The sequence below is a fragment of the Rhipicephalus microplus genome, chromosome 3 (genome assembly GCF_043290135.1).
Source record: "Rhipicephalus microplus isolate Deutch F79 chromosome 3, USDA_Rmic, whole genome shotgun sequence".
Taxonomy (NCBI): Eukaryota; Metazoa; Arthropoda; class Arachnida; order Ixodida; family Ixodidae; genus Rhipicephalus; species Rhipicephalus microplus.
Window position 1 is genome coordinate 132,738,325 of NC_134702.1, and position 25,456 is coordinate 132,763,780.

At 45.1% G+C, this 25,456-nt stretch overlaps 1 protein-coding gene across 1 annotated transcript in view; it reads left to right on the plus strand.

Annotated features, from left to right (window-relative positions):
• Positions 1-25,456, plus strand: part of LOC119171658 (monocarboxylate transporter 7) — an 84,117-nt gene that overhangs the window by 3,509 nt on the left and 55,152 nt on the right. Inside the window, exons 2-4 of the mRNA XM_075890240.1 lie at positions 18,010-18,233; positions 19,564-19,707; positions 21,364-22,236. Coding sequence (XP_075746355.1) covers positions 18,023-18,233; positions 19,564-19,707; positions 21,364-22,236 — 1,228 coding nt within the window. The 5' untranslated portion in view covers positions 18,010-18,022. The remainder of the gene's footprint in view (positions 1-18,009; positions 18,234-19,563; positions 19,708-21,363; positions 22,237-25,456) is intronic.

Sequence of the window (25,456 nt, forward strand, 5' to 3'; positions counted from 1 at the left end):
AGTGTGCACCAACCCCATCCCTGGTTACCATGAATCATGGCGGGGGCTGCGCTGGTTACCCGGAAAGGGACAATGGCAGAGCGAGGAGCATGGCTCAAAATGATGTGCAGGTACGCGAGTTTAGTCGGTTTCGCTGTATGTGCCTCCAACCGAACTACAGAATCGGCCAACGAAATACTGTGAGCAAGACAAGGCACGAGCGGGATCCTCGAGAGACCACCCGGGGACTGTTTATGTATTTGCAGCGTACATAGGTTGACGAAAAAAGAAAAAAAACTCCTAAAAAACAGCCCGCAGACCAAAATCGGCGACGTGTCTCTCTAGTTTAAACGCGCCTTAAGAAGCTTCGCTTCTAAAAAAATGCTTCTCTAAATAGTCGGGGTCTTCAGCTAGTGCCCCCCCCCCTCCCGGAAAAAATCCTGTCTACGGGCCTCGTTCGAAGTAATCTTATATAAATGCAATGTTTTCTTTTGTGGGTGGTAGCGTAGTTCGCGTCGTCGTGTGTTATTTTCCAGATACAGTGGGATTTCTTTCTTCACAAAAAAATTCAAGCAATTAGCGTGCTAATGCAATTAGCGCATTGAGTTGTGTTTGAAGATGCCTACATGCCTCATAAACATTTTGATAATAATAAATAGGTGAATACTTGTCAACCTATAAGTATATAGATCACAAAAATATTATTAGTCACTTCTACAGCCTACTGGGACAATATGAAGGTTCGCTCCTATCAACGCTGCTACTCTTTGATTAAGTCTTGCTTCACGATTACTGGGATGCAACGTTTTTTCGCTGTCAAGAATGCCGAACTTGACTAGTAACTCTTGCTCCTTCATGTCGTTTCGCAAGCAGGTGGCGAATAGTAAAAGCTTAAGGTGACTTCGAGGAAACCAAAATATTTGTGCGGTGGCGAAGCATCCCAATGTCAAGACATTTATACGTAATCCCTGTTTTGGTAACTACTATCGGTTTGCACAGGACTCGGGGAAGAAAGAGAACACAAATAACTTTGTTCCTAATGGCAATCACATCAGTTTTATTCTAACACAATGTCTAGTTGATATGTGTGATTTAAAGTCACAAAACCATCACGTGATTATAAGATACGTCGTTGTGGAGGCCTCCGGAAATTTCGACCACCTGGAGTTCTTTCGTGCACCCAAATCTGAGCACACGGGCCTACCGCATTTTCACCTTCATCGAGTATGCAGCCGCTAGAGCCACGATTTGATCCCGTGACCTGCAGGTCAGCAGCCGAGTACCTGAGCCACTAAACCACCACAGCTGGACCTAACAGAGAATCTAACAGCAAAGAATCTAGCATATTATGCAACAGAAATGAAATCAAAACCGGTAGCGCGTGAATTTGGCACTAAATCTGAATCTCTCTTTTTCGATATCCCCTTCAGGCGCGAATTAAATCTGACGTAGCGAAAAAAAAATTTTGTTCAGATTATGAATACATAACGCTATTAAAGAAGGAATCCACAAGAAATTCAGAAAAAAATTCATTGGTTCAATTTTTCAATGGCGTCCACATATGTGGACATTGCGCCTCAAAGCAGTCATATTGTCACGTGACCGTTACCCAAGCGCGCGCACGAAGACGCAGGGAAAGGAAGACGACGAAGGTGCGCCATGGCTTGTGCGTGGGTTTTTCGCCATACTGCCTGTTGTATAGGCTCTAGTAAATACATATTTTACATCTCGCTTTCCTTGTTGCAATACCCATGAACGGTGGAGAAGAAGAAAACAAACGCTTTTATTTCGGAGGCTCGCAAATAATCATTGCAGGAACACTGCTTAGGAAGTCTTTTCCGCAAAAATAATCAGAAAGAGTCTATTTGGTATGAAACAAATAAAAACAGTCGTTCTGAGATGTCAGACAAAGGAAAATGTTGCATTTCCTGCAGCGGACACGGCTTTTGGATGTGCATTCCTCTCTCCGGCAGCGTTGTGCGTTAGCCATGTTTACTTGCTGCGGCCAATGATTAATCCCATCATAGCGAACAGTGCTGACTGGTAGTGGTGAAGCATTGGGTACCTTCTTTTTCACTGTTCGGGAGTTGTCATTGCTCGGACGTCCACGCTTCTTTTGTGGCTTATTGCTGTTCAGCAGGCAATTCGCGACGTCTGTTTGGAACGCCATCATGTCCAGTGTCTCTTTTCTTAGTAGCCCTGCTTTATTGGCATCCCTTAAGTATTCAAGCCAACTGTTGGAGAGCGCAAAAGATGCAAAATGGGAAATCACTCTCACAGGCCACTTTTTCGTTCGCGTCCGCATTGGGTAGAGGGACATGATGAAGTCTAGTTTGTCTACTCCACCCATGTATTTGTTGTAGTCCAGGACTACCTCTGGACAGTCAATGTCAACGTGGACCTTTTGGGATTCGCTCCATCTTCTCACGGTGCCAATATTTCCAACTCCAAGGTGGGTAGAAGCCATGTTGACGGTCCCGTTGTCTTGCCAACGAACAAGGACAACTTCGTCGTTCTGGGAAACCCGCTCATCATAGCTTCCCCGTCCTTCTTTCTTCATTTCCTTGTCTGTTTTCATGACGCATCCTGCCAAGCGGTTTCCCCTAATTGTGCCACTAGCCAAAATGCCGATCTTTTTTAACTCAAGAAAGAGCTTCACGGACGTAAAATAATTGTCCATGTAGCACTTGATGTTCTGTGCCTTCGGGAGGCTTTCAACAAGGCGCATTACGACGGAGCCACCAAGGCCAAGATGTGCATGTTCTTTGCTCACTCCCGTTCCCTTCCCTTGGTAAAACTCAAAGTCATGTGCAAGACCGTCAAAACTGCAGCGTACAAAAACCTTCACGCCTTCTGGGTTCGGTTTTCCTTTCACAAATTGCTTTGCAGCAATGCGTCCTGTGAACGGCACCATCTGTTCATCGATGCTATTCTGTTCCAAGGGAACAAGCTGTAAGCAGCGGCTTCTGACAGCTTCTAGCAACGGCCTAACTTTCCAAAATTTGTCTTGGCTGTTCGGGTCCCGTTCTTCATTAGCGTCGCTTATGTGGAGAGCGCCTCTGATTTTGAAGAATCGCTTCACGCCCATCGAATCGGCTATTGCGGGAATCCTCGTTGCAGTTTGCCAATACATTCTGACGCGTGGGTATTTCAGAACACCCATCAGCATGAGCATTCCAAAAAATATTTTGATCTCTTCTTTTGTAGTGGCTAATACGGCACCGTCTCTTTGCAGGACATACCTGTTTGTGAATTCAGCAAGGTCTTCAAATATCTGTTCGGTGAAATACTTGCTAAAATACACAAGTGGCTGCTGGCATGTCGAGGCTACTTCAGGATTGTAGTGGCAGTCAACATCACTTGGAGCAAAATCTTTCTTCACCCATTTGAACTCAGCCTTCGTAGATGCCGCAGGTGCGTTCGAGCTGACCGTGGCGTCTGGTCGTGCAGGCAGTGCAGCTGTGGTCGTGGATGCGGTCACCTGACCATTGGCAGGCTGAAACAAACAGCGTAAATTAGGGTCAAAGTACCTTTAGACAGTTTGGTGCCATATGTTTCCCGAGAACACAAAATAATGTCTCACAATCTCGAGCAAACTTACTATGTTTTCTTCATTTTCTGCTTCCAATTCGTCATCTGAAAAGTCGCCATCTGAGATATCTCCATTTGATATTCTCATGAGGATTTCTTCTGCTGTCGCATCATCAACTTTCTGACGTTTTGAAGCATGATCTTCAAGTCCTGGAGACAAAAAATCACACATAACCATCATATCTGCGCACACGGTGCGAAATGGCTGCCCTGCAACAAAGGCAGCACTAAGGCGCAATGTCCACGATCGTGGACGCGGTATTTTACGCACCCTTTTTGACGTTATAAATAGTTTCTAGTTGCAAAAGTCTTGTTTATTGGCATGAGGTATCTCTTAGCTCTTACTGACAAGTGCATAATTTCATGCCACCTCGAATGAAACATAGCAAGGGCTTGAAAAGTGAGAGCCACTTACGTGCGCCGCCGTAAAACGTGGAGGCGTCCATCTTTGAGAGTTGTTTTTGTAGTTATTTTGTGTCAGCTGCGGCAGATGGCGCCACGGGTCGCTGCAGCAACATGTAGTGATAGAGAGAGCACTGGTTGCGCGCGAGATTCAAAGTAAATTTCGAGATATTGAGCTGTGAAGTTGGCGTCCACAAATGTGGACGCTGCGCCTGAAGGGGATATACAAAATGAACTCGCTATACGCAAACGTTTGTCGAGATGGGAGTTTTTCCAGCTTATGCGACCCCAAAATTCTCATGCCCTAGTTTTTATTTTCTGGTAGCGGAGTGAACATGGCACGTGTCGTAAAACGCTCTCGCTAATGATGGCGTTTATAAACGACATGACCTTGCTCAACTCCCCACGGAGTTTCAGGTTACGTAGCTAGGAACTCTTTATGAGATTTTTGAAAACCATTTTTGATTGACTGTGACGTGTACAAGGGTGCATGCGTGCGTGCGTTCGTGTGTTTGTGTGCGCGCGTGTGTGTGCGTGCGTGCGTGTGTGTGTGTGTGTGTGTGCGTGCGTGTGCGTGTGTGTGTGCGCGTGTGTGTGTGCGTGCGTGAGTGTGCGTGCGTGTGTGTGTGTGCATGTGTGTGTGTGTGTGTGTGTGTGTGTGTGTGTGTGCGCGTGCGTACGTGCGTGTGTGTGTGTGTGTGTGTGTGTGTGTGTGACATACAACAAAATTTTCAGTGCAGCCAGAATTCGCAATTACCGATCTGTGTTTAGTGTGAACGTTCGCACCGCTGAAGCGCACTGGACATCGGTAATTTGTCACCGCGAAACGCCGCGAATACCTCATACCTCACTTTGAATTGCCGAGTTACGAAGAATTGAGAAAGATAATTTCATTGGTAACAACAGTAAGCTGTTCAGATCATCAGTAGGCTCTTATAGAGTTTCATTATCTAAATCTTCAAGGCGATACGAAGTAGGCTTCACTAGACCTCGGCAGCAAGCTGGCTGGCGCCGGTCGAAAGCTGCGCTGGCGAAGCACTCGCCTCGACTACTGGCGATGGTGGCTTCTCAAAGTATCACCGGTAGTTGACGAGCTGCAAATAAGACCTCAGTACGTCGGTCACATTAAGCTCGCGGCGTAACGAGCTCGCCCTGGCGCCCTGGCTGTCAACCGTAGCGAGCTCTACAAGCTCGCACCAGGCACCGGCGAAGTAAAAAATGTGTTCCACATAAAATGAAGGCTGCTGGAATGAATGACCGCCTAAATTGTTTCTACTGCACCATGTGGCTGACGACCAATGCAAAGCCGAGCGCCGATACTAGGCAGAGGCACACAAAAGAAGGTGTTAAGGAGTTTTGAAACTTTTGCCGGGCACCCAAGCCTACAACCCCAGCTCTCCTATTCATTAAACATAATATGCTAAAAGCTTCCAAGTTACGCCATTATAAACTATCCCTCTATATGCATAAAAACATGATTCCGAAACATGAAGAACACACTCTTTATGACTATAGCATACGTAATAGGCAAACACCAGTACCCCGTACACGCAATAACTACGGTAGAGTTAGACTACAGTATTGCATACCATCACTCTACAGTTCCTTAAAAACTCAGAAATTTCAATGCCCCTTCAAATGTGTTCAAATCAGATGTGCGTGATTACTTGATGCAGATATATTTTTTTTCATGTTGTGTGCATCATGTTGTACCAGTGCTCCGATGTTCCTTGTATGTGACTTAGATTTTCTTCGCATTATGCTGTTTGATTTTGTTGACAAGACTTACAACTGTATGGAATCCGCTGCATCTGCTGCCCTCTGTAGGTCCCCAGGTCCCGTCAAGCTGTTTGCACCTCTTTTTGCCTGGGGTCCCCCAACAAAACTGTTGAAAATAAAGTGTACTCTGGATTCTGGAGAAAAACAACCAACATACAGCTGCCCATGCACTGCGATCAACATCAACCACGATTGCGAACCGTCTGGTTCGTTTAAGTCGGCCGCTCGCCAGCTTCAACGGCGTGGATAGCAGCCACTCATTTTTGTGCGTGTGAAAATTAGCGACGACGAAATCTGCAGAGCATAAAGCATTTTGTGACGACCAGCGGTCGTTCCTAGTATAGCCATGTCATACTCCTGAAAGAAGCTTGACGGTAGAACCCGGCAGCGGCTCTGTGCCTCGGTTCTTCAGCTGTGCTGCTGTAACTGAGCCGTTGATGTGTTCATGTACGGCCGCTCGGGCTTTGTGTGCGATGCAGTTCATTTTTACAAATACACAGTTCTGGTAATAAAAATTCATCCCATGCGACAGAACACCACTAATAATGAGGTTTCGCTATAATCAAAAAGCATTCAATATTAGGCAGGGTTACGATAAATTATGTGTGTGTTAAAGAGCATGTATCAGGCCGACGTAAATTTACACCTACTTCATCATTGTTTATTGTTCAATTACACGAAAAGAGAGGTCTGGCTAGAGTTACGTGGAAAGTTGAAATAGAGTGCTTATATATTGCCGGCAACCAACATTACTCGTGCAGCGCGCGCGGCAAGCCTAGGTTTGAGTACAATGCTGCCAACTCTAGAGAAATTTCCCCAGATATAGGATATTTTGGTTGTACTTAAGGAAAAACGGAAATTCGGCACCGTCTAGGGAAATTTTTCGCTTCCAATTGTATCAAGCAGATCGACGGAGGGACCTCCAGCCCACAACCTCTTTTAAATGCGAAGCATTTCTTAGCAAACTTCGGCGACTTTAGCGTATCTATCTATCTATCTATCTATCTATCTATCTATCTATCTATCTATCTATCTATCTATCTATCTATCTATCTATCTATCTATCTATCTATCTATCTATCTATCTATCTATCTATCTATCTATCTATCTATCTATCTATCTATCTATCTATCTATCCGCGCCTACGACATTTAGCTCTCCTGGCCGTTTCGATATTGTTATCAATACCAAACTTGCTATGGCATAACACGAATATATGACGAGCATATTTAAATAGTCACAACATGATAATCATGACATGTATGCCATGAAGGTTATGATTTACATGTCATAATCTTGCTGCTCTTGCGGTAGTTTCATTCACATGTCATGTTGCAAAACTGGTATGACGTGTTTGCATGGCGAACACAAGCTATTGACCCTAACATGAAAATTATGACATGCTTGTCATGAAACCAAATGACTACATTCCATGCTCATGATGCGCTCTCAGCCATTACGGTAGCGTTGCATACAACAAATTTGGTATTACGGTACGTGAATGGATGATGAAGGTATCTGACTGGTACAAATATGGTAATCAAGAGATGCGTGTCATGTAACAACATGACTACATGCAAGATCATGATGCGCTGGCGGCCGTTTCGCTAGCCTCACTTATGCGAAATGTGGTATTACTGGACTTGAAGGAATGACGAAGTTATGAGAGTGGTGCAAACATGATAAACATGAGATGCGTGTCATGTAACAACATGACTTGATGCTCCGCTCATGATGCGCCCACAGCCGTTTCGCTAGTTTCACGTATACCAAATTTGGTATTACGCGACACGAACAGACGACATAGTTAAATGACACATCCAAACATAATAATCACGACATGCTTGTTATGTATTAACATGACTACATGCCACACTCATGATGCGCTCGCGGCCGTTTCGCTAGCTTCACATATGCCAAATTTTGTATTACGTGACGTCAATGGATGACGAAGGTATGCGACTGATGCAAACATGATGATCATTAGATGCGTGTCATGTGAAAACATGACTACATGCCACAGTCAAGGCACCAATACACTTCGACGTGACCCGGCGTGCATGCGCGCCGGCGTTCGTTTCGTCGCGTCACGTCGGCGTTGCCGCGCCAGGCGCCGGTCCTGTCATATACTCGCAGGCGCGCGCTGCGTTGCTTTGACGCATGCGCGTTTCAGCGCGTCTGGCGTCCCTCCGTCTCGAAAAGAGGCGGACGCAGTGCTTTCGGAGTAACGCATTGGCACCGAATGCAGCATGTCGCTGCATAGCCCAAGTTGACGTCGGGCCGCGCCGTCGGAAGCTGGTCGCGTCGGTCGCGATTGGTGTCAGACTTAAGAGTTCTTGCGTTTGGCAAACGTAGCCTTGCTGTGCCCAGCGTGCGCTTGCGCCAACGTTACCTTGGAGTATATTGGGATCTTCATTATGCAATCGAGGCCATTCCGCTGGCTCCACATATACCAAATTTGGTGTTACGTGACGCTAATGGATGACGAAGGTATTTGAAGGGTGCAAACATAATAATCATGAGACGCGTGGATGTAAGAATATGACAACATACCACGCTCATAGCGCACTCGCGGCCGTTTCGCTAGCTCCACATATACTAAATTTTGCATCACGTTACGTGAATAGATGACGAAGGGAAACAACATATCAAAACATGATAATCACGTCACGGAAGTCGTGTATGGCGTAATTTACCTCCACCTCGTAATGATGTGGTGATCTGAAAGTGGCATATCAACCTTTCTCATTCGTGCTTCGCAAATCATTGATTCCCAATGTAAGTGGGATCTGTCTTTTTTTTTCTTCTTCTTCCACTTTTCATCTTTCACATTCCGTCTACTTTCACCGAAAAGCGCTGTGCCATGCCCTAAAGCAAAGCAGTTCGGAGGGATTCAAGGGGGTGACAGGTGGTGGTGGTAGTAGTTAGAAGAGGAAGAAGGCACCTAATTTCTGCAGCCCGGTTGGGAGCACGGCGCAGTGCCTGACGCGAGAGGGCCGGTTTCCGTCCCCAACGCTGTGTCAGCGCTCTCCTCTCCCCATTGCGCTTTATCCTGTGCCGTCCATGGTCGACGTCGATTGCTCGAATCCCGGTTCGAACAAAAGAAAAAATTGGCAGATTCTACGTACAGTGGGAATCGATGATATGCGAAGCATCAATAAGAAATCTTGATACGTCCCTTCAAAATCAGCACAACCTTACGAGGTGCAGGTAAGCCATACCGTGCATGAATTCCGTGTTATGATTATCATGTTTGAATGTGCCATTCACCTTCGTCATCTATTCATGTCACGTGATACCAAATTTAGCATATGAGGAGCTAGCAAAACGGCCGCGAGCACGCTATGAGCGTGGTTTGTTGTCATGTGCTTACATGACACGCGTGCCGGGATTATCATGTTTGCACCAGTCATTATTTCGTCATCCATTGATGTCACTTAACACCAAATTTGTTATATGTGGAGCTAGCAAAACGGCCGCGAGCGCATCATGAAGGGTCCAATATACTCCAGTGTAGCACTGATGCGCGCGCACGCTGGGCACAGCGATGCTACGTTAGCAAAACGCGAGCACTCCATAGTCTGACGCCAGGTGCGACATGCTGTATTTCGCGCCGATGCAACAGAGTAACATTACTCTATGCCGATGCGTTACCCAGACTAGACTGCGTCTCTCAATTTTTGTGATGGAGGTACGCCGGACACCCTAAAACGCTCATGCGTCAAAGCAACGCAGCGCGGCGCGCACCTGCAAGTATACGAGCCTAGAGCAGAGTTTTATAACTACAGCCCAAGGTGCTAGGCTAGAAGGGGACGAAGCTATTGAATATATAAGAACAAGGGTGACAGAAAAATTTCAACAAAGTACTTTATGCACCACAATGGACAAGGACGAATCAAGTGGTGCAATGGCTCTATTTTCACAACGACAGTGGGAAAGGGCTGAGAAAAGGGTTCCTAGTAGTACATCAACAGGCCCAGATGGCATTCCAATTATGCTGATAAAGACATTACGTCCGAAGTCTAAGCAGGCTTTGAGAGAGGCAGTGAGCAAAATAATAATCGATGGTGAAGTTCCCGATGGATGGAAACTTAGAAGGATGAGCATGATCTATAAAGGAAAGGGGGACAAAGCTGTCATAAACAACTACCGTCCTATAACAGTGACATCAGTGGTCTACAGGCTGGCGATGCAGATTATAAAGGAAAGACTGCAGGCATGGATAGAGGATGAGGGTGTGCTGGGGGCACTGCAGAATGGGTTTCGGAAACACAGGCGGTTGGAAGACAATCTCTTCTCACTGACGCAGTGCATCGAAATAGCAGAAAAGAAACACAGGCACCTGTGGCTAGCATTTTTGGATATCAAGGGAGCGTACGATAGCGTGGTTCAAGAGGAATTGTGGGGAATACTGGACACACTAGGCGTGGAACATGTAGTCACTTATTTTTAAAGGATATCTATAAAGGTAAAAAGGTAGTTATAAAGTGGAAAAAACAGGTATCCAAGCCTGCAGAGGTAAAACGGGGGCTTAGGCAGGGGTGTCCCCAGTCACCTTTATTATTCATGATGTACCTACAAGGATTAGAGGCCAAATTAGAGGGAAGTGGACTGGGCTTCAACCTATCTCTAGTCAAACAAGGAAAACTTATTGATCAGGCACTACCAGCATTAATGTACGCAGATGATATAGTGCTAATGGCCAACAACAAGGAAGATTTGCAGAGATTGATGGACATCTGCGGTAATGAGGGAGATAGGTTAGATTTTAGATTTAGTAAGGAAAAATCAGCAGTCATGATTTTCAATGACAACGAAGGTAGTGAGCTTAAAATACAGGAGGTCACGCTAGGATAACACATAAATGCAAATATTTGGGCGTATGGATAAGCATTGGGACCGAGTACCTGTGGGAACACGAAATATATGCGACGACTAAAGGTAACAGGAATGCAGCAGTGATGAAAAATGGGGCCCTGTGGAATTACAATAGGTATGATGTTGTGAGAGGAATATGGAAAGGGGTCATGGTTCCCTGGCTGACGTTCGGCAATGCGGTCTTGTGCATGAGATCAGAAGTTCAAGCAAGATTAGAAATTACGCAACGTGGAATAGGTAGGCTTGCTTTAGGAGCTCACGGGAATACATTAAATCAGGGAGTACAAGGTGATATGGGATGGACATCATTTGAGGGCAGGGAAGCTAGCAGCAAGATAAAAATTGAGAAGTGATTGAGAGAAATGGGGGAGGAGCGTTGGGCTAGGAAGATTTTCAGCTACTTGTACATGAAGAATGTCGATACAAAATGGAGGAAGCGAACCAGGAAATTGACTGGTAAATACTTAGAAAACAGCAGGTGGCCAAACCAAAAAGAACTATCGGTTAAGAAAGTGAAGGAAACGGAGACTGACATGTGGAGAATGGGCATGATTAAGAAGTCCGCACTAGAGATTTATCGAAGTTTTAAGCAGGAAATCGCCAAGGAAAGGATCTATGATAATACTCGGGGTAATTCTCTACTGTTCGAGGCCAGGACGGCAGTACTGCGAACCAAGACATATCGGGCCAAATACGAAGGGGTAGACACAGTATGCAGTGCGTGTGGAGAGGAAGAAGAAAATGCCGAATACTTGATAATGTTCTGTAAAGGGCTTCACCTTATAGTTCAGGATGATGGCGCAGAGTTTTTCAAATCACTGGGGTTTAGGCACCGGGAGGGCAAAATAGACTTTAAGCGGGTAGACTTAACTAGAAGGAGGTTATCTGATTGGTGGCTAAAGTCAAGGCATGAGTGAAAATTAAACTCTTCACTGCAAAGTACGAATCCTCAAACTCAATTTTTAAGGACAAAAATAAATCTAGTTTTTTTGTCATTAAGTATTATGGCTTGGTGGCGCTTGCCACCGCCCGATCTAAAGAGTACAGCCATATCCATGCATCCATCCATCCATGGCAGGACTGGCGCCTGTCATGGGAATGCCGGCGAGCAGGCGCACCGTGTCACGTCGAAATTTATCGGCACTTTGCTGTGGCATGTAGTCATGTTGTCGCATGACATGAATCTCATGATTATCATGTTTGCACCAGTTACATACCTTCGTCATCCATTGACGTCACGTAATACCAAATCTGGCATATGTTAAGCTAGCGAAACGTCCGCCAGCGCATCATGACTGTGGCCTGTAGTCATGTTGTTACATGACACGCATGTCGTGAATATTATGTTTGTATGTGTCATTTACCTAAGTCGTCCGTTCGCGTAGTGTAATACCGACTTTAGTACATGTCAAGCTGGCAAAACGGTCGTGAGCGCATCAAGAGCATAACATGTAGTCATGTTGTTACATGACACGCATCCTATGTTTATCATGTTTACACTAGTATCATACCTTCGTCATTCATTCACGTCAATACTAAATTTGGTATAACGGAAGCTAGCGAAGCGGCTGCGAGCGCATCATGAGCGTGGCATGTAGTCATGTCGTTACAACGACACGCTTCTCATGATTATTATGCTCGCACCAGTCACATACCTTCGTCATCCATTCACGTACCGTGATACCAAATTTGCTAAATGTGACGCTAGCGAAACGGCCGTGGGCACATCATGAGCGTGGCATGTAGTCATGTTGTTACATCACACGCATGTCATGATTGTCATGTTAGGGTCCGTTCCTTGTGTTCGCCATGCAATAGTGTCATACCATACCAGTTTTGCAACATGTCATGTGAACGAAACCACCGCAAGACATGAAGAGCCTTGAAATTAAATCATGACATTCATGACATCTATGTCATGATTGTTATGTTGTGACTAGACAAATTTGTTTTTCATACTGTCATGTTATGCCTCACCGTGTTTGGTATCAATATCATTACCGAAACGGCCAGGACAGCTAGAAGTCGTATGTGGCTAGATGGATTGATACGCTCAAAGTTGCCGAAGTTCGCTAAGAAGTGCTTCAAATTTAAAAGTGCTCTCTCTCAAGCCCGCCAGGTATATGTTTTCCTTCACACCAACGTCCTATTCTCTCGCCTTTCACACGCGGCGTTATTTCTTTGGTTTCTTGTTTCTTATCAGTTTTCTTTCTTTGCGAGCGCTGTGACGTTGCTAGTGAGCTGCCCCGTGAAGTCAGGTGGCTCCGCCAAGGTCACGAAGGTTTCTGTGAAAAGCCCGGCCAGAGCAGTAGGCTGCATGTATGCGGTTATTCGCACAGCTGAAAAAGAGAAGCCTGGAAAAGACAGTGGGTGGCGGAAGACTGCAAGGATATATTTGAAACGAATATAAGCAGTCAACATTTCTAATAAACGTATATTTTCGTAACCATTCAGCAGGTTGCCGAGGATGAAGTGCCAACTGGCATAATATGCATTTATGGTTAAACTACTTCACAAATATACTGTATCAGATACCTTAACAAAGCTTGAGAGCACGTTTTTCAAGACATTGCTTTTGAGTTATGTAAGCGTTCACCACTTCATGTTCCATATGAATACCACCAAGCGTTTTCTGCAGAGTAGTTGCAAAATAACACAATTTTAAACTAATTGCAGAATAACAATAATTACAAAAGAACAAAATTTAATAATTTTTAAAGCTTGCTTGCTGGAATATTTCACGTGCAGCGCTTTGTATTCTCATTATTATTATTATTATTATTATTATTATTATTATTAATATTAATTTTAATATTATTATTATTATTATTATTATTATTATTATTATTATTATTATTATTATTATTATTATTATTATTATTATTATTATTATTATTATTATTATTATTATTATTATTATTATTATTATTATTATTATTATTATTATTATTATTATTATTATTATTATTCGACTTGCATGCTATTCGAAGTGCACTATATCATAGTGTACTGCTGCTGCTGAAAAACATTTATTTACAGATGTTATTTACAGGGAGGGTGGGAACGGTCTTTAAGGGGCCGCCCCGTACAAACACTAGGTGAGCTCCCTCTTACGGGAGCCCATTGGCGTTGGCCGCGGCCCGGGCACGCTCGACCAGGGCCCGTTGGGCTGTCAGGTCAGAGCAGCCGAGCAGGGCATCCTCCCAGTCCTCCCGCGAAGGGTTGGGTAGTGGGGTAAGGTTTGGGGTTTTTTGGCATGCCCACACCATGTGAAAAATGTCAGAGGAATTTTCCTCACAAAGCGGGCACTTCCCCGTGCAAGCGGGGTCAAAGTGTTTTATGATTACCGGGCACAATAGTGTTTTAGTATAAAGGCGAAGGAGGATTCGCTCCTCCGCCTTCGTGAGGCCCTTACAGGGTTTCGGATAGACGTTATGGCCCATTGATAAAATTGTGTGACCTCCTTAAAGGTGTAGGCGGGATTGGGTTCGAGTTCCGGATCGGTAGGGGACGAGGATGATGCCCGGAGAGTGAGCGCGCGGGCGGCGGCATCGGCCGTCTCATTACCATCGAGGCCAGTGTGAGCCGGAGCCCATATGATCGTTCGGTGCGCGGGGGCACCTAGGTAGCTGCTGTTCTGCAAAATTTCATAAGCACGGTACGGATTGTATCCCTGTTCAATATTGCGACAGGCACCCCTTGAGTCGGTGATGATGACCCTCGAGTCCTGATCTGCGGCGGCTAGTGCGATGGCGATCTCCTCCGCGTGCGTAATGTTATGTGCACGGAATGTGAGTCTGTTTACAACGGTGTTTTGGTGGACGACCGCAGCCGTCTACCAACCACCATGGTGCGGGCCGGAGGCGTCCACGTAGAATACTCCGAATTTGTGGCCGTAGTGTCGAGCCAAGGCTTCCGCCCGCGCGAGGCGTCGGCCACTGTAGTCATCTCGGGTCATGATAGCCGGAAGAGGGCGCACGTGCAAGGAGTATCGCCAAACTTCTGGAATCCGTACGCGCTCTTCCGTGTGTATTGAATGATTGATGTGTAGCCGGGCAAGGAGGTGGCGACCCGACGGTGTTTTAGAGAGTCTAGTATATTGGTTTGTCAAGTGCTCCTCACTCAGCTCTTTGAAGGTGTTCACCATTCCCAAGCCCAAAAGGCGCTGGTTAGAGGTGCTGACAGTAAGGTCGAGGGCGCGCTTGTCGATTTTGCAGAGAATGACTTCGAGTGCATTCTCGTCAGATTTGCTTAGGTGGAGGTATGGAGCCGAGTACAGGACTCGGCTGGTTACGAATGCATGCGCCAGCCGCAAGGCATCTTTGCATCGTAACCCCCCGCGCTTGTTGGAAACCCGGCGGGCCATCCGGCCCACCTGGTCCCCCACCTTACGCAATTTGGCCAATGTTGTGTCTGCTCTGCGACTTTTGTGTATAAAAAGCCCCAGTACTCTAATCTCATCGCGTTCGGGTATTGGTCCGCTGTGAAGGGAGACGTCGATTTTTGTGGTGCACTTTGGTGAGGGGCGTATGTGCACGAATTCCGATTTGGACGGAGAGCACTGAAGGCCGCAGCGACGGGCATAGTCATCCACGATGTCCGCCGCTTGCTGCAGGCTTGCCTCCATGTCTCCTGCCGAGCCATGTGACGCCCATATGGTGATGTCGTCGGCGTACAGCGCATGCTGTATGCCTTCGACTTTCGCCAGCTGAGCGGGGAGTCTCATCATTGACACATTGAATAGGAGGGGCGAGAGGACCGCTCCCTGCGGAGTCCCTCTCGTGCCTAATCGGTATATCATAGTGTAGGATTTCTGTTTTTAGGGGCGAAACTCCTTATAGCGGCACCCGTTCGTTTCCCGTAGTATGTAACAAGTATAACATTTTGACCTCCAAGGTGGTGCCGGTGAGAGACTTCTTCAGTGCGTTGTTGAACAATAAAAAATAGTGCTCAATGTACATTCCAATGACTCCTAATGGGAAATGAGAGACAGGAGCATTCGGCTTTTAGTTAACGCGCTGGCTGCGATCACCATTAGCAGCCATTGGAATGTACATTGAGCACTATCTGACAAGAAAGGGTTGCTACGTTATACTCGCTGGGTGTAACCTCCTTAGCTTCAGAAATATTTAGCGAGCGTTGAGCCACAGTGCCATGAATACAATGAACTTGTATATACCATGAATGAACTCGAGGTGGTTAAAAATCAGAAGTAGATACGAAGCGCAAGCCGTAAGAAAGTAAAAGCCGAATTCTCCGCCTCTCATTTCCCATTAGCAGCCATTGACATGTACATTGAGCACTATTTGACTGAAAAAGTTTGCTGCGTCATACTCGCTGGACGTAACCTCCTTGATTTTCGAAAGGTTTAGCGAGTGTTCGGCCGCAGTGCCATGAATACAGTGAAGTAGTATATACCATGAACTCGAGGTGGTTAAAGGTGGGAAGTGGACCCGAAGCGCAAGCCGTAAGAAAGTGTGCGTGTGCCACCTCTCGTTTAGTCCTTGGAATGTCCGCTGGATGGCGGTGCTTCTATATGGGGAATATATGATGAAAAGATGCGAGATGGTGGTACTTGGAGTGTTGAATAGATGGACGAACGGACACATAGACAGATGCATGGATGGACGCATGAACGGACGCAGGGGCGGCTGCATGGACGAACGCAGGGACGGACGCACGAACAGACACACGCACGGACGGGCTGATGGACGCATGGACGGCCACACTGACGGACGCATGGACGGACGGAAGCAAGAACGAATGGACGGACGAATTCTTCGCCCCACTCTCCATGATTCACTCCGTGGATATGCTGCCATTTTTTTGCATCCAACAGCTAACAGTGTTACTAAATATTATTTTGATTATTTATCCCTTCTTTGGCCTATGTGCAATGCTTCTTTCTTGGTGATTTGTATAAAATATTGCGAAACTACATGCCCCCCCCCCCCCAATGTGATGACTGCTTATCTTTGTAATTTCATGGAATAAAATGTCGTTTAAAGCTTTTCAATTTATACTGCGACACTTTTTCACCTCCAGCATGGTACTTTAGTAAATGTTTCCAAACGAATGCACCATTATATCTTGAGAGTGAACTTTGAAATTGTTTTCTACAGCACCAACACAAATAGTCTTTAACAAACCACTCTCCGTGAAAGTCTAGGGAAATTTAGGAATTTTTTTTTACTTCAAAGAGGAAAAAAACGGCTCCGCAAATTGGCAACACTGTCTGAGTGAGAGTTTTAGTAATGAACGAATGATGTTGTGTGCGCGTTTGTGGAAGTGTGATCGATATCATGCGTGTTCTACAAAGCTAATTCAGTTGAGCACACGCTTCCGCTGATACAGCTGTGGAAGTTTCAGTTTTCCAATGAATATTGCCACAGGGGGAACTCGAGTTATTGCGTTGCAGCGTGGGGGGGGGGGGGGGTATTGCGTGAATGCTGCGTTATTAGGGAATGCCTTACAATCATTTCGTCTTTAGTTTTTTATTCACGGAAGGAACGAGAATAGTTGCCTTCAACGTCAAGCGAAAGGCATGTAAAGATGGTCTTGACTGAATTGCATACGCACGATCCAGTGCCTACACATAAGAGTTGGTCAGTGAACGGTTGTGCAGCGCGAGCAGTCGTTTTTTTTTTATTCATAGCAGACGCTACCTGCGTTTGTCTTTCGAGGCGACGCAGGTGGCGTCTCGAGGGGACGCAGGCAGCGTCTGGGCATTGTCATAAGAATAAAAAGCGACGCAAACAGTCACAGGCAAATTTTACCTGTTTACTGCATTCGCTTTGTTCTACGGTGTTTTTATCCCTACAAGGCAATCAGACTGAACATCGTTGGGTTAACTATATCTCGCGTTAAGTGCATTACTCATGATCAATTGAAGTAATAATACTCTGCGAATGCAAGTCTTGCGAAATCAGAACTTAACTTATTCAACTTCATTGTATCAGGCTTCAATCGTTGGGAATTTAAAGAAATATAAAAACATCAACCAAACATATTTCAATTAAACTGTCAGAAACCGAATAGTAACCTCCATTTTTACACGAAGTGATCGCAGTGTTACAATAGTGAGAACATTAGTTATATTCAAAAGATGTGCCCGGACACCACGCTCTGAAGTTGAGCATTACACACATGGACTCCTCTAATCTGCATTTTTCAATCGTTGCTAATTAGCGTGGACCACAGAGACAATAATATACGGTGATTTTAGTGCCAGCCTCATAAGCTTTTCTTAAATTTAAATCAGCTTGCTTACGTACGTTACTGTCGAATGAGCGGTACCGTGATTATGTGGAGGTTGTCAGCGTGCAACCTTGCTGTAAGTCCTATTCCGTCCAGCTGAATCCTTTTTGCTATCGCCACAGGCACAGTTCACATATGCGGAATACCACGGACAGACAGAGGCCCGTCGTGCACTTGGACAGGTGCTGGGGTGTGCCTGTGGCAGCAGCCGGCATCACTTTCCTATCGTGCATAGCCTCATCCAGCTATGGGTTCCTCTACGTGCTCTTCATGCAAAAGTATGAACTCAGTCGTGAGCAAGCCGCCTGGCCTCAGACCTCACTCGTCATATCTGGTGGTTGCGTGGGTAAGAATGTTTCTTTATATAACAGCCGTAGTGTTCTTTATTCTTTTGTGCGTGCCTGCACCTCCTGTTCTTGTCTCAAACTTTGCTCTGCTTTGTCTCATTTTTCGTCCTGTTAATCGGGGTGGAAGGTTTTGTCCTTAACACACTTGGAGCTTACACTGTTTGGCAGAGAAAGTTATTTCTTTGACATCTAGAAAAAATGTGGTGTGGTCTTTGGAGTGGAGTGCAACACTGTCTTACAGCAGGTAGGCGCTTCAAGGAATTTTACCTGCGCTTAACAGATGGTGTTACGTGGGTTGCAAGCAACTCGCGGACCTGTGTGGAACTGCAAAACCGATATAAACATAGTGTAGGCCACTTTGCCACTAAAGCCTTTATCTCCATTATTAATTGCGAAATGTTTTGAAGTTTGTGTGAGGCACACTCCAGTAACATCGTTCAATGCCGCTATGTGACCATGTAAAAAATAAAATCAGAACAAACTGCTTAATGAGAAAAATTTATCCGCTGGGTAATAACTAAACTGAGCATCTGTCAATAAAAATACGGGCAATCAGTGCACATGAGCTGCTGGAAGGGGGACGCATACACTGCACTGACTTCTTTGGCGCTGTGTTTCTTCCGATGTACAAACAACTTACACACAAAGAAGCACTTGCGCAATCTCGCTCGTCTATTTCTTTGTGTCCTATTTTCGCTAATAAATAAGGAATTAGGCGATGATGAGCCTGACAGTAGCTCTTGCGTCTTGTAGCAGTAACATGACAAAGTTACGTGCTGATTCTGAATTAGCCTATGTTAAATTTGGCTTCGTAAGATCCTTCCAACGCACAATAATTTTACAGCAAACAACGTCCACCATACAAAACAAATTTGAAATCTGACATGGAAATGGATATTTTAATGACTGTCCCTCCAAGTAATAGCTGCTAAGGTGTTTGACGTCCTCTAGCCCCCTCAAATACTGCCCCAAATGAAGGACACTAAGTGTCTCCTTGAACTCCTTAATCAAACAATCAAGCAATCAATCGACCGATGAACTAATCAGTAAACAAATGATTAAACTATATTTTTGTTCATTTCAAAAAGAGACAGAAGACTGGCTAATAAGAGATGTCTTTCGACAGATTTGTAAGCAAGCCACCACTATTACTTACAACACCTGACTGCAGCACAGCGAGAATTATGATTTACATAAGCATTTAAAGAATACGAACATCATTGGAAAAGGTTCCAATAAAAAAAAAACTTTTAAAAAGGGTGAATTGCTCTCTACGGCGGCTCGCAGCTTCCAAGACTTCAATTAATACGTAATATATTACACTTCCAGGCCTCCTCATCAGCATGGTTCAAAAGAAATTTTCGATCTACCACATAACCCTCGCTGGCGGGATCGTGGCTTCTGCGGGCCTCGCAGCAGCAAGCTTTGCTCCCAACATCGCGTGGCTTTCAGTTACTTTCGGAGTACTACAAGGTAAGAATGCTGACGGTGAGGACAAGTTAGTGTACTGCTCTGTCTTGGCAGCACTGAAACCAGAAACACTAAAGCGCTGCAATAAATAGTTCACGCGAAGGAGCATATGACATAATTTTGTGGCACGATTTGTCATTTCGATTATATCATGTATCTAAGTTTATTCAAATACTGCCGCGAAGTTTAAACTTTTTGTCGAATTTCACCTAGGAGGGACTGCAGTTTCGTAGACAGGTAGCCTACTAAACGGAGAAATACGCTTATCAGGCGGATATGTGGCCACAAAACTCTACAATTCGTCTGTGGCAGCCCTAAGGGTGGTGCTCTGTGGTCGTCGATTAACAAAATGCGTGGTTCTATCGCCCACGCCAAATTCGAAGGTGTTCTGGAACTTTTGAGAGACGACTGGTGAGGTTTCTACTGCGTTCTACGACATTCTGGAAAAATCTCGAAGCCATCACACGTGCCAAATAGTATACTCTAGTACCCATTGAATTTTAACGTCCCGAAACCATGATATGTTTAAGAAGACTTTGAGCGAATCTATCTATCTATCTATCTATCTATCTATCTATCTATCTATCTATCTATCTATCTATCTATCTATCTATCTATCTATCTATCTATCTATCTATCTATCTATCTATCTATCTATCTATCTATCTATCTATCTATCTATCTATCTATCTATCTATCTGTCTATCTATCTATCTATCTATCTATCTATCTATATATCTATCTATCTATCTATCTATCTATCTGAAAATTAATAGTTTGGTTTTGGACAGACAATGCAACCAAACAGAGGGGGCTCAAAAGATGACAAAGTGTCGACATCTTTATTTCCTTTTGCGAGGGCAACTGAAACTACCCGCCACGGTGGTCTGTATCAAGCTGCTCGACTGCTGACCAGTAAAAAGTGATATCTAACGTATGATAGGGTACATGGCAACATTTTGATGGATGCGTTGTGCTAGAGGCCCGTGTGCTTAGAATCAGGTCACAATAAATAGCATAATAATAATAATAATAATAATAATAATAATAATAATAATAATAATAATAATGTGAGGCACAGTTTTACTCGAGTCGAGCTCAGTGTCACACATGTTGGTGATAATATCTACATATGAGAAAGTTGTAAAAATTATGATGATAACTCCAGATGACAAAGAATAGTCATCAACTGCGCTCACAATATCTGGGATTGGGCGTCTCACAACCACGAGGTAATTATGAGGATAGATAGATAGATAGATAGATAGATAGATAGATAGATAGATAGATAGATAGATAGATAGATAGATAGATAGATAGATAGATAGATAGATAGACAGACAGACAGACAGACAGATGGATAGATAGATAGAGAGATAGATAGATAGATAGATAGATAGATTGATAGATAGATAGAGCTGGTGAAAATTATAGGTTGAATATATTACTTGGAGCAGTGTGACTTAGCAGCAACTACTGGTAAGGTAATTTGGTGAAAAAATATTAGCATCTAGTAATTCACCCTGTGATCAGACACAAAATGAAGATAGTGTCGTATGTGGGGCTTAAGTGTTTAGTTCTTTTCACTTTACCCGCATTCCTACAAAAAACTTTTATTGAATGAAGTTATGAGTGCTTGAAGGATCTATTTTTTCGCAGGCGCTGGAGTGGGAATCACCTTGCTAGGCGTCGCCATGTACTTGCTCCTTTATTTCGACAAGTACAAGGCCACTGCTACCGCCATCAAGGATATTGGCATGGTCGCAGCTGGTGTAACGGGCGTACCTTGGATATCGTTTCTCGTGAAGGAATATGGTCTGCAAGGCAGCCTTCTTCTGACGGCTGCTTTGATGCTTCACATCTTGCCAGTAGTGATGCTTATCAAGACACCTCGCCGATGTCACATGTTTCGAAAAAATTGCAAAATTACAGGGCCTATATATTCGCAGCAAAATGAAGTGGAGAGACGGTCCGCCATTGAGAAAGTCGAGCCCTTATCGAACGTAGAGGAAGGCTTCGCCCCACTTCACTGTGAGGAACTGTCGACGCCATCAAAGGGGGCTCCCAGTGTGTTCCCCGTGGTGGTATGGTTGCCATTCATTGTTTTGGTGCTGCTGCAAGTCGTCTCGGACTACAGCAACGCGGTATTCATGACCACTATTGTGGATTATGCAAAAGACAAGGGTGCAGAGCTGGGGCGTGCCAAAAGGACAATTATGTTCGCCGCAATGGGACAGGCTGTGGGACGTGTGGTGGTGCCCTTGCTGTCGGACAAAATTTCTTTTAGCCGCTCTTCTATCGCCATGGCGTGCCTTTACGTGATGGCTGTCTGTTTCCTCGTCATTACGCGTGTCTCTGCTTTTGAAGGAGTTGCGGCCCTCGCTGGCGTAGCAGGCGTGGCTCAAGGCTACGTGCTCTGTATGCGGCCATTGTTGGTCGCCGACCACGTCGGTGTGGAGCTGTTCAGCTTGTGCTGCGGAGTAGGAGGACTTGTCGGAGTACCCATGTGCCTCTCTGGACCAGCGATACTTGGTAAGTAAGCGTGAAAGTTCGTGAATTCTAAAACTGTCGAAGCTTCCGCGAAATCCCGCAATCCCTGAAACAGAGAACCTGCCCGTTTGTCAGCTAAGTGAGGAAGGTTGTTTCCAGGTTGCTTCCAGGTCGTTGCCAGGCTTTAGCTAGGTGATTAGGTGATGATAGGTTGTTTCTACGCTAAGATATGACCCGTATGTGTCATCTCTTCAGACAGAAATTTGGACTGAAACCGAACGTTCAAACCCCTCATACAGTCACTGACACGACATGGTTGTCGAAGCAATGAGCAGTTGGTAGTGAGTGCTGCGTGGCATGTGTTTTACACGGGTGGATGTGTGAGTGCTTGTGTGAGTGTTTGCGAGAGTAAAGGTTCCGCTAAATATTTACATTATGCCGGAGAGAGAAACTCACGCTAAAACCGAGCGTTAGCACCTCTTATAGGTCTACGGGCACACTGTGATTGACTTATTCCTTCCATCGCTTTGGGGTCTTTTCGCAGCCGCCGTTGCATTTCCCGTTCCCTAGTATTTTCTCGCTGTACGTACTTGGGTCTTGAACTCACTGCCATGACTTTGCAGCAACGTTCTTATTTTATTTGTTTGGGTGTCACAGAATATGGCACATACACACCATGGGGGATTCGCCAAGATAGCGTAGTTTACCCCGTCGCGGTGGTCTATTGTGGCTAAGGTACTCAGCAGCTGACCCGCAGGTCATGGCGAAACCCGGCTGCGGCGGCTGCATTTTTTATGGTGTCGAAAATGCTGTAGGCCCTTGTGCTCGGATTTGAATGCACGTTAAAGATCCCCAGGTGGTCGCGGTTTCTGGAGCCCTCCAGCATGGCATCTTTTATATTCATACGGTGGTTTTCGGGTGTTAAACCCCACACATCAATCATGAATCTAGATTTCGTAGTTTCTAATTCGGTACACAATCACAACAGTCCTAATAAAATGGAATGAAATGAAGAAAAAAACTTGATTTTAGTCCTGCAGGACGTGCTTAGCGCGTAGCAGGCGTATCCCGCATAGGGACCGAGAGTGAGTACCTGGTGGCCGCTTTGCGGCCCTGCTGGTCGGCCCATTGCTGGTCGGTGAGAACTTAGCTCCTGAGCTACCTCTCCCACTTGTTTGAGGTAGAGTTGGAACGAACGTTTCTTCAATACCAGAAAATGTGTGAGAGTGTTGCCGTGTGTCCACACGAAGGGCATGTGTCGCTGGGGTATGCATCAGGATAATAAACGTAATGCTTGGCAAGGTTTGGGTACGAGTGGGTCCGTAATAGGCATAGAGTTAGCGCCTAATAATTTTATTGGCCAAACAGTTGCCTCTTTTCTCTTTGTGGTAGTTTGGCATAGTGGGATTTACTCAACTTCAGTGGCACATAGCCGTTTGCAATACTCCACATTTTCTAATAGAGCACACATTTCAGTACCACACACCTGTTTCTTGGGCGAACTGTTGCTTTCTTTATATTTAGTGGACCCATGGTTAGTAATGAAATTGTACGAATGTCTGGGGGTCATGCCCGTTCAGGAAGATTGTTTTTTTTTTTGTAACGGAGAGAACGAATAGCCATTTTTTTACAGCTTCACTGTTTAAAAAAACCTTTCTTAGCTGAGTATTTTTTTTTCAATACGCCGTTCTTCATATTTACTTCACTCTTGCATTCGCAAGATCTGCGTACTTCAGCCATGGTCGTATTGTTCTAAGTGCATTTTGTTCTAATAAAGGCGTGTGACAGAGCACTTTCTATTCAATTCCAAGCAACACGCGTCAACAAGTAGCGGTACGCTTTGGATATGAGCCGTTGTGGCGGTGTATATTTTTGTGTTGCAGCCTAATGCTTACGTAAAGCTTCCTAAGCAACAAATGTACTTACACAAAAGACGCGGTATCATCATTGTCATTCTGGCAGTATATAATTTATCTGGCAGCCTTATACATATGTTAAGTGCCTTAAGAAAAAAAAGATCTATTTGTCAGTGTGTGTTGGCGAGACGAATGACCCTGACTAAGCGAAGTGTGAGTGTTTCGAAACTCTTGTACTGGCAAGGCTAAAGAAATGGGATGGTTGTTCTCATTCTGTGCACAATGTACTCTGCAGAGATTGGGTACAATGCCAATAGTAGAGGTGACGGCAGTGAGAATCCGAGATGTGTCGCCTCCACAGTAGCTTTTTCCTTTTGATATTGCCTGTGTAGCTATCTCATTTCAATTATCGTCACATTTTCCTTTCTTTAGCCATACGTCAAAATCGCTGAGACACATTATTTAAGGCATGCGCGAGCAAAAATCGCAGCATATCCACAGAGTAAATGATGATGAGTGGGCGAAGCTTTCGTGGGTGCGTTCCACCATGCATTCGTTCGTCCGTGCGTTCATCAGTCTGTCTGTCCCTCCGCCCGTCTGTTTCTCTGTCTCTGTGTCTGCGTGTTTGCCCATCTGTCTGTTGGTCCGTCTGCCTATCTGTCCGTATGTGGGTCCGTGCGTCCATCTGTCCATCCGTGCCCTCCGTGGATAAGCTGTCAAGGCCCTCCACTTCGCTTTGTCTATGCTCCACCAACGAGGCGACAAGCACAAACCGCCACGGCCCTTCGCCGCCCTCCGCACCCACCGCTCTACTTCGTCCATGCTCGGGCGATTCGACACGTACGGCGGTGATGAAGGACAATGGAAGAGGCACTCGTTTCCCGCACATCGAGGTACATCCCACGCAGCAGGCAATTGAAGAGTAGCGGTACAGCGCCATCTTGAATATCCTCACTCAATTTCAGTTTCTATGTTCGTCTATAAAACAGCGCCATTCATTATACTGTTCGTGAAATAGTGGCGGTTACGCCTGCCGCGGCACAAGGTTAAACTAAGAGGATCTTTGCTTCTAAAAGTCCAGGTTGCTCAAACTCCACCAGTTGGTGTTAGCCATTCACGCTTTAACAATTTAAAATCCATTCAATAACTGACGCTCTCATGTTCTTCCGGGACACACGCACTCATCGTCGCCCCGAAAAAAAACATTAAGGGTTAGAAAATTCTATGGCAGTCATACCCCAATCCAATGAAATTGTCTTCCTAGCAATTCACTGTTATTTAAAAATGAAGCTGACTTTAGGAAGATTTATTTTACCTTTTGCATGAGTTGTGGTCTTCAATGTGTGTTGCGGCAGAGCCTACAAAAAAAAAACGCCAGATCCACATACCGCGAAGCGGATTTTATT